The sequence below is a fragment of the Gadus macrocephalus genome, chromosome 22, assembly GCF_031168955.1.
Source record: "Gadus macrocephalus chromosome 22, ASM3116895v1".
Classification (NCBI taxonomy): Eukaryota; Metazoa; Chordata; class Actinopteri; order Gadiformes; family Gadidae; genus Gadus; species Gadus macrocephalus.
Window position 1 is genome coordinate 3,731,795 of NC_082403.1, and position 14,938 is coordinate 3,746,732.

General features: G+C 42.1%; 1 protein-coding gene and 1 long non-coding RNA gene across 2 annotated transcripts; both read left to right on the plus strand.

The window, feature by feature from the left end:
• Positions 1–353: 353 nt before the first annotated feature.
• LOC132451603 (uncharacterized) lies at positions 354–1,861 on the plus strand. Its single transcript, XR_009524140.1, has 2 exons — positions 354–573; positions 1,429–1,861. It is a non-coding gene; the product is annotated as an uncharacterized LOC132451603 (long non-coding RNA).
• A 5,398-nt stretch (positions 1,862–7,259) lies between these two features.
• Positions 7,260–12,846, plus strand: LOC132451529 (uncharacterized). Its single transcript, XM_060044067.1, has 5 exons — positions 7,260–7,544; positions 8,252–10,002; positions 11,460–11,702; positions 11,925–12,263; positions 12,417–12,846. The coding sequence occupies exons 1-5, from the start codon at positions 7,455–7,457 to the stop codon at positions 12,844–12,846; spliced, it is 2,853 nt and encodes a 950-aa protein (XP_059900050.1). The 5' UTR covers positions 7,260–7,454.
• The last annotated feature ends 2,092 nt before the right edge of the window (positions 12,847–14,938 follow it).

Below are 14,938 nucleotides of genomic sequence, written 5' to 3' on the forward strand. Positions count from 1 at the left end.
CTCTTTGAACAATTAGCTGACTGGTCCTAGTTGATCTTAACGGTCTACTCTAGAGGGTTCATATAGCGGGAACATTTCAGGTAGATACTTTGGGCCTAAACCGTTTATAGTGATTTATAGGAGAGCCGCAATATTTGGAAATCAATCCTGACATACCTTGAACCAATGCAGATGTTTGAGAATCAGTGTTAAGTGTTCAAATGTTTTGTTCTTCATTAGAACTCTAGCAGCTGCATTCTGAACAAGCTGTAAAAGGTTTTTTTGGATTCGATATGAATCCATATAGCACCAAGATTTCTGGTTTGGTTTTAGTTTTTAATCTGTTTTTAATTTGGTCCAGGGCCAGGCACACACACACAAAGACCTCCTTCTACTTCTGAGTCATAATGTCACACCCAACATAATGGTTAATAAACTGAATAAAAGCCCTGGATTTTTCCGGGTTTGTTCAACAGAGCAGAACTTCTGGCTACCACCTAGGCCACACGTTGATTATATCTCTGTCTTTCACTTATTTTCAATATGAAAACTTTGGCTTTGATTCTGGGAGTGCTTGCTTTGATGGGCATACAGGTAAGTCCTTTTTCTTATTTTTAATTTATTTTTATGAATTATCTGCAACTTCAATAATCCAATGGTTAGAAATCAGATCATGTCCTTTTCTTCACTATGATTAAGTTGCTAATATCATGCTTCTCCGGTTTTGAAGCACACCATGTCCAATGATAGATATAAAGATTTTTTCTATGGAACAGATAACTGAAAGGTGTTTCTTTATTTGACTAAAACATTCTCAATCTGTGTAGAGGTGTTTTAACTGGGCACTTGAGGGGAGGTAAATATAACCTTCCAGATAGGTCTTATCCCTAACAAATACGTATCTTATAAACCCTTCACTATGTTCACGTCTAAATGGTCACGTCAGATTGGGGAATTGTAATCCGACAAGGAAAGGATGGCGGCAAGAGTTTGTCACACTATTGATCAACTATCGGCAGCATGAAATGCAGAGAACGGGTGTGATCTGCGCAGAAATTGGGGTATAGGGAGAAGTGAGTCTGTCGAGGGGTGCACATTTGGAGGGACAGATGAGCGGGAACAAAGGCGAGGGTTAGTCAACCATGGTGGCTTAATGGACTCAACAATCATTAATCACACAAGAAGGAGGTGTGGTATGTTTTTATGGTTATTCAGCCTACAGTGTTCAATTTGGCATTCAGGCTGCAGTGACAGCATCACAGTAAGATAGGTAAGATATTCAGAAATGGTTAGACTTATTCTGTAACCATCCACCATCAGGTCACAGTGAGACATTCCGTTTCCACCTACAGGAAGATTGCATGGTTGTGGTTTGTGCCGAATCTAAGACTCGCCTATCTTGGGATTTCATGTTCAAACTGCTATCCAATCTTTTCATTTCCTTCCTAGGTTTTTGGAGAAGATTCTGACTCTGCCACGCCGGTATGCTGCACTACCAAGATATCACTAGCTCAAAGTATCATGACAACGGGAGCTACGACTCACATGACAACAGGAGGCCCAACTACCAATAAACCAGCAGCTCCAACTACAAAGAAAATAGAGACTTCAAATACCATGACAACAACAGCTCCAATTACCATGATAACGGGAGGTTCAACTACCACGACAACAGTAGCTCCAACTACCAAAACAACAGCAGCTCCAACTACCAAAACAACAGCAGCTCCAACTACCAAAACAACAGCAGCTCCAACTACCAAAACAACAGCAGCTCCAACTACCAAAACAACAGCAGCTCCAACTACCAAAACAACAGCAGCTCCAACTACCAAAACAACAGCAGCTCCAACTACCCTGACAACGGCAGCTCCAACTATCATCACGGCAACTAGCATGACAGTGGTAGCTCCCACCGCCATGACAACGAGACCTCCAACGACCAGCAGGGGCACATCTGTCAAAGTGTCTTTGTTGAGCTCTTTGGCGCCACTGCTCTTCTACACACTGCGTCCCTGAGGGAAATAGCGCCCCCCTCGGGTGATCATGAAATACGTTGGTCAAATTCGTGAAGTAATAATGCTGGTGCTTCAGAAAACAATGTTTTAAAATCACAATGTTCCCCTTTAATACATGATTGAAGTAAACAGAGTGATTAGTTATTCGATGTATTTTAAACATTTATCATGATTATTATTCTTATTAGTTATTTTGCACACCTGGACTCATCACTATTAATGTTCAACATATGATGGCGTATTACACATGTTTGAGTTGAGTGGTAACTTTCTCTATTAAAAGGATTGAATACCTGGTGGCAGGTGCAGGCTGTGATAGTCATGGTAGCAATACTAATGCCTACAAATTGTATGTATTTTGTAGCAATTATTCAGAAACACATTCAGCGATCACAGAGTATTGTTATTTGTGATAAGAATTATAATCAAGTGAATGGCAAATATTAAGCAGCCAATGAGCCATACAAATCTTTACTATCTGACAACTAGTCCAAAATTATTGCTGACCAATGCACTCAAAATGAAATAAATTAATATATTGTGAAATTACAAATGTATAAATATAATAAATAAGTATTGTTCACTATATTTCATAAGCATATCATATTTAATTTAATAATCTTGTAATGGGCTGTGAGGTTGGACCAAAGAACAGCACAGACCGAGACCAGCGTTGGAACAATAAATTTTTCCAAAATGGTCTATTTCATAAAGCTTGATTTTAAACTGTGAAATGTGCACAGCACCAAACCATTAAAAAACAAAAAAAATAATCTCAAGTACCCTGACCTTTGAGGTTATTCATTGATAGTTAAGTTTGTTTGAATCAAGACCAAAAAAGCACTCAAACCCTTCTGCTTATCAAATGTCAAAGAAAATAAGGAAATAGGTTGAGATTTCAGTGGGCGTGGCTCAGAGACTAAGAACCTTAAGGCTGTGTAAATGAATAAAGATTATATCAAATCAACATGTTCATTGACAGTGAGTTTGACTAATATTTTACCAGGCGATGGACTTAATTTGGCCAACCCAACTTTTTTATCTTTAATAATGCATAAAGTTGGCAAGCTAATATTTAGCCAGCTTGTTAGTTATCTTTCTTCAACTACTCTTAAACTGATCTTGAGTTGCGTGAGTCAGCCACAAAAGTTGTCATATAAGCATGGTTACATTATCGATTTGAGAGAAGTAGTTGTGGTAAATGTTCCTTAGTAGACTGACATTTTATATGGAGAGAGATTAAGAGAACTTAATCTGAAGGGCTGGCAAAGGGATTGGCATTGTTGCTCTAATTTTGTCTAAAGGGAATATTTCAGGAGACATGTCCTTGAAATCACCTGTGACCAAAACACCCGTCACAAAGTGTCTGATGCCCACAGGTTATTGGGAAGAATCTGCAATGTCTTGGTGTGCATGTCCCTGATTCAGTGTTCTCAATTTGGGGTACATTGAAGGATTGTAGGGGTACTTAAAAGATGTTAATATTATGTGTATCCAAACTACTTACATATGTCAATTCTGTTATTCTTATAGAAATATATCCATTTCAAATTCAACCCAGACACGGCCTGTCTTACTGTATGTTACACATATTACGGTTCCTAAAATACAGATTTATGCAAGTTTTCTGTGAAAAGAGTTTAGGGTTGTAAATACCGCAGTTTTCTGTCAATCAATCTGGAGTGATTGATTATCAATCAATCAAGAGTGCCCTTCAGGAGACATAATATTACCTTATTAATTGACGCAGGTGACAAAGAAATAAATAAATAAATAAAGAACATAGTCATACCTAAAGGTATGATTTCAGGATATGAAGGTTTAACGTGGTAAATATCAAAAACAAAATAACAGTATATGAACAGTTATATCTACCTCATAGCCTCTTCTCTTTTATTTCACTTCTTGGTAAAAATATTTCCTACTTCCTTTTTGATAGAAAGATAAGTAAGATGGATCGACTTTTTTGATCCCCTGAGAGAAATACCTTGGCAACCACACAAAAGATAAATGAACGCACAATCGACCACGCAACTAATGAATAAACATATATTCGACCACGCAACCGATGAATAAACACAAAATAAACCACTCCACAGCCCGTTAAAGCAGTCAATTCCAGCCGATGCTGAAAGAACCTGATAACAGCAGGTGTTGATCCTACTAATCTTTACAACCTTCCATCAAAGAGGGCCCTACATTGGCAGCTTACTTCCCTGTTTGCTTACACTGCATATTGATGGGAACAGTAATCAAAGTGTGAAGTAATAAATCATTATAGTTATGCTAACCTTTTATTGCGAGATGAACATTGCACCCTGATGCCTCATGTGATATACATTTCCGACTCTTTCACAGATCACAGAGAGATTTCATTTGAGCAGCCTCAAATCTCTGCAGTCCACTCATTTCCAATATGAAAACTTTAGCTCTGATTCTTGGAATGCTTGCTTTGATGAACTTCAGCAGAGTCCAGGTAAGACCAATCTGTTTGCTTTTAAAATATCAATAAAAAAATAATAATATTTTAAAGATTTAAAATCGAAAACAAATTTCAGGTTCAAGATGGAATTGCCCAAAAAATGTTACAATTATATCAGACAGGAAATGGAGATACATTTCTGAATATTCGCGACTAGCTCAAAAAAAGTATTTTGCTTTAGCGCTACATTTTTTTAATAAATTGAACAGCTTCTTTCAATTTTAAATCAATGGATTTTATATAGATTCAAATCAGAATGGTTTAAAGAATTTATAAGCTCTCTACGCTCAGTATTTAAATTTCATCTTCGCCTCTTTCTGATTATCAGCCTTCCATTTACTTGTAGGTTGTAGGTCAAACAACCACTGCCACAGAATCTCCAATTACCACAACATCAGTCGCTCCAACTACCTATACACCAGTAGCTACAACTACAACGACAACGGCAGCTCCAAATACCACGACAAACGCAGCTCAAACTACCAGAACAACAGCAGCGCCAACTACCAATACAACAACAGCTCCTGAGACCAATACAACAGCAGCTCCAACTACCAATACAACAGCAGCTCCAACTACCAATACAACAGCAGCTCCACCTACCAATACAACAGCAGCTCCAACTACCAATACAACAGCAGCTCCAACTACCAATACAACAGCAGCTCCAACTACCAATACAACAGCAGCTCCAACTACCAATACAACAGCAGCTCCAACTACCAATACAACAGCAGCTCCACCTACCAATACAACAGCAGCTCCAACTACCAATACAACAGCAGCTCCAACTACCAATACAACAGCAGCTCCAACTACCAATGCAACAGCAGCTCCTGAGACCAATACAACCGTAGCTCCAACTACCAATACAACAGCAGCGCCAACTACCAATACAACAGCAGCTCCAACTACCAATACAACAGCAGCTCCTGAGACCAATACAACAGCAGCGCCAACTACCAATACAACAGCAGCTCCTGAGACCAATACAACAGCAGCTCCTGAGACCAATACAACAGCAGCGCCAACTACCAATACAACAGCAGCTCCTGAGACCAATACAACCGTAGCTCCAACTACCAATACAACAGCAGCTCCAACTACCAATACAACAGCAGCTCCTGAGACCAATACAACAGCAGCGCCAACTACCAATACAACAGCAGCGCCAACTACCAATACAACAGCAGCGCCAACTACCAATATAACAGCAGCTCCTGGGACCAATACAACAGCAGCGCCAACTACCAATACAACAGCAGCTCCAACTACCAATACAACAGCAGCTCCAACTACCAATACAACAGCAGCTCCAACTACCAATACAACAGCAGCTCCAACTACCAATACAACAGCAGCTCCTGAGACCAATACAACAGCAGCGCCAACTACCAATACAACAGCAGCTCCAACTACCAATACAACAGCAGCTCCAACTACCTCGACAACAGCAGCCCCAATCACCACGACAACAGCAGCCCCAACTACCTCGACAACAGCAGCTCCAACTACCATGACAACGGCAGCTCCAACTATCATCACGGCAACTAGCATGACAGTGGTAGCTCCCACCGCCATGACAACGAGACCTCCAACGACCAGCAGGGGCACATCTGTCAAAGTGTCTTTGTTGAGCTCTTTGGCGCCACTGCTCTTCTACACACTGCGTCCCTGAGGGGACCAGCGCCCCCGCCCTGGTGATCATGAAACACCATGGTGAAATGTCATTTTTTGCATTATTAAGTTATTTAGATAACTGTGCCATGACTCTGGATCCTATCCCTGTAAATGCAGCCATGCGTTATGCAATTTTTTTTATACTATAACATTCTGTTGAAAGGATCGAATATGTAAGGCAGCAAAGCTTCATACATGTTGTTGCGCTATATGTAGTATTTTGTATCACAACTTATTTCCTGTACCACTTTTTTGGTTTGTGAGAGACTTTTCTGTTTAGCTCATTCTATTTTGGAATTTACGCTTTGATTGTTCTAAGCCTCTGGATGAAGTCTGCTTAACATTTAATTGCTTGCAGGTCACTGCTTAGCATCAATAGTTTGGGTTTTACATAATGCTACTAGTACAGACACACAGGATAAGAAAACATTATTCTTGACCGTGTTTTTGTTGAGGATTCCAGCCTGTGCGATTTCTGACGGCCTGCAGTTGCAGAACTACATTTTTATTTGAATTTATCGAATGGATATTGATCTCAAATCAAAAGAGAAAACAAAAGGATTGACCATTATCACCTCCCTTATATATGATTGTTATCGAGCACTTGGCAAATTGAATAAAGACAATACATTTCCTAATAAGTTTATGTGGAAAACTAGACACCCAAGATTGCATTTGTCCCTTCTTTATTTAACTTATGGCAGGGCCACAACGCCCAAACTTGCTGTGGTACAACTGTGAACACAAGGTAGAACTAGGAGGTTTATAACTCCACAGAAAACTCTCCAGCATGAAAAAGACATCGAGTGTCACTCTGTAAAGCACCAGGTGCCAGTATACATATAGAGTTTACAATCTCTAAAACCTCAACACAAGAACATTCAACCCTATAGTGAGAAACATGCTCATAGACAAGTATGAAAGGTTTCAAAGTATCTGGTGACTATTAAGGAATGATCTCAGGGACAAGGATTTATGCCATCTGTTGGACGGGTCTGGGGAAGGATATTATAGCCTCTGCAGTAGAGGTCGATTAAGTTAGTTTTAAGATGAATAAATTGCAATATAAAGGCTGAATAGGTCGATTTTATATTGAGTGGACACACACACACACACACACACACACACACACACACACACACACACACACACACACACACACACACACACACACACTTCCTTGTAGTGTTTCCTTGTAACACCTACCACATAATGACGTCAATAAACAAAAGATAAACAATTGGAATAAAACAAGGGATTCAAGGTTGGTGAACAGAGGAGTGCCTACCACCTTGATGGACAACATTTTATTTCCTATTCCCAATATGAAGAATTTAGTTCTGATTCTGGCAGCGCATTCCTTGATTGACCTATGCACAATACAGGTATTTCTGAATTAGATATCTTCTTATTTTATTAATTAAATGTAACTTTTTACAGAAATGTTTTAGTGAAAAAAAAAAGTATATTAAGTAATGTAACAAGTTTTTTATCATTCAAAATGATTGAGCTTCTAAACTCCTGATTCTCTGGGTTTGAAGCACATTAAGTCAAATTATTCTTACATATATATGATCAGAATATATTTTTATATACTTTTAACTGGAAGGTGTTGCTTTATTTATTCCTTTAAAGTTTTCAAACGGTGTGTTGATGTATGACATCAATTGGGTTTTTTAATGGGCACTTGAGATGTAGTTAAATATTACCATCAAGATAGGTAAAAAATTCCCACAAAACCTTATCTTGATATTCCTTCACGTTTCAAGTTCAGGTTTCAATATTGACATCAGATTGTTTCCTTTTTATCGGACAAGGACAAGGATAGAAAATGCCGGTCAACACTATTGTATCGACAGCATCATAGATATGATAGATATGAGGTGGAATTGTTTGACGTACTCTACAACAAACCCACCATCAGGAAAAACCAAGACCGTACAGGTACTGTTATACTGGTACCCCCTACAGGATGATTGGTGTAACAACAGGCAAAGAATGGCTGTGGTTCAGACGCTGACTCTTGGCCATCTTTTCGGCATTGATGAATTAACTGCTGACCTAGAAAATGTACTTCCCATGCACTTCCTAGGTCTTTGCACGAGATGCTTCATCTGTGGATCATACAAATACCATGGAAACACTATCCCTAACGACGATAACAATAGTTTCTCCAACTACCACAGCAAAAGCAGCTTCAATAACCACCACAAGTGGAGGCTCAAATATCATGACAAGAGCAACTCTGAAAAGCATGACACAAGATGATCAATCTACCGTGAGAATGCGAGCTCCAACTGACTTGACAAAAGTATATCGAACCACCAAAACAATCGTAGCTCAGACTACCATGACTACAGTAGCTTCAACTACTATGACAAGGGGATCTCCAGATACAATGACAACACCAGCTCCGACTACAATTTCTACCGTAACTCTGACGACCAAGACAGTAGACGTTCCAACTAACATGACAAAAAGTGCTACAACTACCATTACAACAGCATATTCATCCACCATGAAAACGGGAGCTCCAATTAACTTGACAAATGGTAATCCAACTATGATGACACAGGTTGATCAGAATATCGAGACGATGGCAGCAAAGCCTACCATGAAAAAAGCTACGTTTACAACCATGACACCAGGATCTCCAACTCCAAATACAACATTTGCTCCAACAAAGATGACAACGAGACCTCCATCTAGCATGGCAACAGTAACTCCAACTACCATGACACCAGAAGTTCCAACTACCATGACAACGGCAGCTAAAAATCCCATAACAACAGGATATCCAACTAACATGAGAACAGGAGCTCCAACTGACTTGACAACAACAGTTCCAAGTGCCATGATAACAGAATCTCAAACTACCATGACAACAGCAGCTCCAACTACCATGACAACAGCAGCTCCAACTACCACGACAACAGGAGCTCATACTACAAATGAAACAACAGCTCCAGCTACCATGACAACAGGATCTCCAACTACCATGAGAACAACAGCTCCAACTAACATGACAACTGGAGCTCCAACTACAATGAGCATAACAGCTCCAACTACCATGACAACTGCATCTCCAACTCCCATGAAAAAAGCAGCTCAAAGTAGCATGATAACAGGAGCTCCAACTACAAGCGAGACAAGAGCTCAAACTACAGTGACAACAAAAGCTCTGACTACAAATGAAACAACAACTTCAATTACCATGACAACTCCAGCTCCATTGTCCATGACAACAGAAGGTCAGACTACAATAAGAACGGTAAATCCAAGAACCATTAAAACAGAATTTCCAAAAAACATGAGAAAAACCGGTCCAAATACCATGACAACTGCAGCTGCAATAGGGAGAGAAGCTCCACTGAACATGACGAAAGCAACTTCAACTACCATGACTACGGGAGCTCCAGCCACCATGAGAATTACAGCTCCAACAACCATCACAACGGAAGCGGAGACTACCATGACATCAGAAGCTCCAACTAATATCTCAAATGCAACTCAAACTACCATGACAATAGGAACTCCAAATAACTCGACAACAGGAGGTCAATCTACAAACAAAACAACAGCTCCAACTAGCAGGACAACGGGAGCGCTGACTAAAAATGAAACCAAAGCTCCAACTACCATAACAACAGTACATCCATCTCCAATAACAGGTGCTCCAAATAATATATCAAATGCAGCTCAAACTACCACAGCAACAGGATCTCCAACTACCATGATAACAGGAGCTCCAAATACCATGACAACTGCTCCTCCAACTACCATGACAGCAGGAGCTCTTACATCAAACGAAACAATTGCTCCAACTACGATGACAACAGAAGCGCTAACTAATATCTCAAATGCATATCAAACTACCATGACAACAGAAGCACCAACTACCATGAAAACAACAGCTCCAACTACAATAACAAAAGGAGCCCCAACTAACACGACAACAACAGCTCAAACTACCATGACAACAGGGTCCCCAACTACCATGACAACAGCTCAAACTGCCATGACAATAGGAGCTCCAACTACCATGACAACAGCTTCAACTAGCATGGCAAAAGGAGCTCCGACTACAATAACAACAGTAGCTCCAAATACAATGAAAGGAGAAGCCCCAACCCATATCTCAAACGCAGCTCAAACTTCCATGACAACAGAAGATCCAACTTACATGACAACAAGTGTTTCAACTACCATGTCAACTGCAACGCCAACTTACATGGCAACAAAATCTCGGTCTATCATGACAACAGGAACTCCAACTAGCATGACAACTGCAGCCCCAACTACCATGACAACAACCACTCCAAATACCATAACAACTGCCCCTCCAAATCCCATGACAACAGAAGTTCCAACCACCTTGAAAAGAAAAGCTCAGACTACCATGACAACAGAAGCTCAAACTTTCATGAGAACAGGAGCTCCAACTAACAAGACCACAACAGCTCCAACTAAAATCACAAATACGGCTCAAACTACCATGGCAACCGAGGCTCTGACTAATATCTCAAATGCAGATAAAACTACCATGACAGCAGAACCTCAAACTCCCGTGACAGTCTCAGTTCCAAATACCATGACAACAACAGCTCCAACTACCATGACAACAGAAGCTCAGAACAACATGACAACAGCAGCTCCAACTATCACGGCAACAGAATTTCCGACTACAAAAACTAAAGTAGCTCAAACTTCCACGACAAGAGAAGCCCCAACTCATGTCTCAAATGCAGCTCAAACTTCCACGACAACAGAAGTTTCAACGATCTCGACAACAACAGCTCCGACAGACATGACAACAGAAGTTCCAGCTAACATGACAAAAAGTGCTAAAACTACCATGTCAACTGCAACTCCAACCCACATGGCAACAAAAGCTCCAACTAATATCTCAAATGCAGCTCCGACTACCACAAGCACCGGAGCAGCGGCCACTATGACAAGAGAAGCTCCAACTAACCTGACAACAACAGCTCCAACTAACATTACAACGGGAGCTTTGACCACAAATGAAACAAAAGCTCCAACTAACACAACAACAGCAGCTAAAACTACCATGACAACAGCAGCTCCAACAAAGGTGACAACTGAATCACCAAATACCATGATAACTACAGCTCCCACGACCATGACGACGGAAGCTGAGATTACCATGACAACTGCAGCTCAAACTACCATGACAACAGTACCTCTGAAAACAATAACAACAATAGCTCCAACTTTCACGACAAAAGGAGGTCCAACTCACATGACAACAACAGCTCCAACTCACATGACAAAAACAGCTCCAACTGGCATGACAACAGAAGCTTCAACTACCATGACAATAGGGGCCCCAACAACCATGACAACAGCTCCAAATACTCTCACAACAGAAGCTTCAACTACCATGACAACAACAGCTCCAACTACCATGACAACAGCTACAACTACCATGACAAAAGGGGCCCCAACTACCATGACAACAGGGGCCCCAACTACCATGACAACAGAAGCTCCAACTACCTTGACAACAGGGGCCACAACTAGCATGACAACAGCCCTTACGACCATGACAACAGGGGCCCCAACTACCATGACAACAACAGCTCCAATTAAAATAAAAACAGAAGCCCCCTCTACCATGACAACAGGGGCCCCTACTACAATGACAACAGCTCAAACTACCATGACAACAGGGGCATCAATGACCATCACAACTGGGGCCTCAACTACCATGACAAGAACAGCTCCATCTAACATAACAACAGCAGCTCAAACTACCATGACAACCGAACCTCTGAGAAAGATAACAACAGCTCCAACTACCATGACAACTGCATCTACAACTACCAAGACAACAACAGCTCCAACTACCATGACAACAGGGGCCCCAACTACCAGGACAACAGCTCCAACTACTATCACAACAGAAGCTTCAACTACCATGACAACAACAGCTCCAACTACCATGACAACAGCTACAACTACCATGACAAAAGGGGCCCCAACTACCATGATGACAGGGGCCCCAACTACCATGACAAAAGGGGCCCCAACTGCTATGACAACAGAAGCTCCAGCTACCTTCACAACAGGGGCCCCAACTAGCATGAGAACAACAGCTCCATCTACCATGATGATAGGGGCCCCTACTACAATGACAACAGCTCCAACCACCATGACAACAGGGGCATCAATGACCATGACAACTGGGGCCTCAACTACCATGACAACCACAGCTCCATCTAACATAACAACAGCAGCTCAAACTACCATGACAACCGAACCTCTGAGAAAGATAACAGCTCCAACTACCATGACAACAGGGGCCCCAACAACCATGACAACAGCTCCAACTACTATGACAAAAGGGGCCCCAATTACCATGACAACAGGGGCCCCAATTATCATGACAACAGGGGCCCCAAATACCATGACAACAACAGCTCCAACTACCATGACAACAGAATCTCCAACTGCCATGACAACAGATGCTTCAACTACCATGAAAACAACAGCTCCATCTACTATGACTACAGGGGCCCCAACTACCATGATAACAGGGGCCCCAACTACCATGAAAACTGCTCCAACTACTATCACAACAGAAGCTTCAACTACCATGACAACAACAGCTCCAACTACCATGACAACAGCTACAACTACTATGACAAAAGGGGCCCCAACTAACATGACAACAAGGGCCCCAACTACCGTGACAACAGAAACTCCAACTACCTTGACAACAGGGGCCACAACTAGCATGTCAACTGGGGCCCCAACTACCATGACAACAACAGCTCCATCTAACATAACAACATTAGCTCAAACTACCATGACAACCGAACCTCTCACAAAAATAACAGCTCCAACTAACATGACAACTACATCTGCAACTACCATGACAACAACAGCTCTAACAACCATGACAACCAGTTCTCCAAATACCATGACAACAGCTCCCACGACGGAAGCTGAGACTACCAAGACAACTGCGGCTAAAAATAGCATGACAACAGTACCTCTGACAACAATATCAACAATAGCTCCAACTTTCATGACAAGAGGAGCGCCAACTCACATGCCAAAAACAGCTCCAACTACCATGATAACAGGGGCACACACTACCATGACAACAACAGCTCCAACTACCACAACAACAGGGGCCCAAACTACCATGACAACAACTGCTCCAAGTACCATGAAAACAGGACCCCCAACTACCATAACAATAACAGCTCCAACAACCATGAAATCAGGGGCCCAAACTATCATGACGACCGATCCAACTACTATGACAACATTAGCTTCAAATACCATGACAACTGCTCCAACTCACACGACAACAGTTCCAACTACCATGACAACAGATGCTTCAACTACAATGAAAACAAGAGCTCCAACTAGAATAACAAGAGGGGCCCCAACTACCACGACAAAAACAGTTCCAACTACTATGACAACAGAAGCTTTAGCAACCAAGACAACAGCTCCAACTACTGTGACAACAGAAGTTTCAGCAACCAAGACAACAACTCCAACTATCCTGACAACACGGGCCCCAACTACCATGAACATAGCTCCAACTACCATGACAACAGGGGCCCCAACTACCATGACAACAGGGGCCCCAACTACCATGAACATAGCTCCAACTACCATGACAACAGGGCCCCCAACTACCATGACAACAGCGGCTCCTACTACTATGACAACAGGGGCCCCAACTACCATGACAACAGGGGCCCCAACTACCATGACAACAGGGGCCCCAACTTCCATGACAACAGGGGCCCCAACTTCCATGACAACAGCTCCAACTACTATCACAACAGAAGCTTCAACTAGCATGACAACAACAGCTCCAACTAACAAGACAACAGGGCCCCCAACTACCTTGACAAGAGCTCCAACTACTATGACAACAGGGGCCCCAACTACCATGACAACACAGGCCCCAAATACCATGACAACAACAGTTCCAACTACCACGACAACTTTAGCTCCAACTACCATGACAACGGAAGCTCAAACTAGCATGAAAACAGGGGCCCCAACAATCACGACACCAGCTCCATCTACCATGACAACAGAAGCCTCAACTACCATCAAAACAGCTCGAACTACATTGACAAAAGGGGGCCAATCTACCACGACAACAGCTCCAACTACCATGACAACAGGGGCCCTAACTACCATGACAACAACAGCTCAAACTGCCATGACAACAGGGGCCCCAACTACCATGACAACAACAGCTCAAACTACCATGACAATAGGGGCCCCAACTACCACGACAACAACAGCTCCAACTACCATGACAACAGGAGCCCCAACTACTATGACAACAGCTCCAACTAATATGACAACAGCAGCTTCAACTCCCATGGCAACAGCTCCAACTATCCTGACAACAGGGGCCCCAACTACCATGAACATAGTTCCAACTACCATGACAACAGGGGCCCCAACTACCATGACAACAACCGCTCCAACTACCATGAAAACAACAGCTCCAACTACCATGACACCTGCGGCTCCAACTACCGTGACAACTGCATTTCCAACTAACCTCACGAGGGTAGTTCCTTCCACAGCAGATTCAACGACCTTGAACAGAGGCACCTCTGTCTGCGTGTCTCTGCTGAACTCTGTGGTGATGCCTCTACTTCTCTCCTCAGTAGTGGTGCTAGAAGTATGGCAATAGTCGGTAATAGCAGACCATCCCAGACGAGGTGCATCAACCTCTGTGTGTATGCGGGTGTGTGTGTGTGCAAAACAA

What these genes read in the sequence shown, in the direction of transcription:
- LOC132451529 (XM_060044067.1), top strand. Translation starts at nt 7,455, where the DNA reads ATGGACAACATTTTATTTCCTATTCCCAATATGAAGAATTTAGTTCTG. An exon ending in ACTACGATGACAACAGAAGC is followed by an intron (nt 10,003 to 11,459) that starts GCTAACTAATAT and finishes TGACAAAAACAG; the next exon opens with CTCCAACTGGCATGACAACA. An exon ending in GACAACAGGGGCCACAACTA is followed by an intron (nt 11,703 to 11,924) that starts GCATGACAACAG and finishes ACATAACAACAG; the next exon opens with CAGCTCAAACTACCATGACA.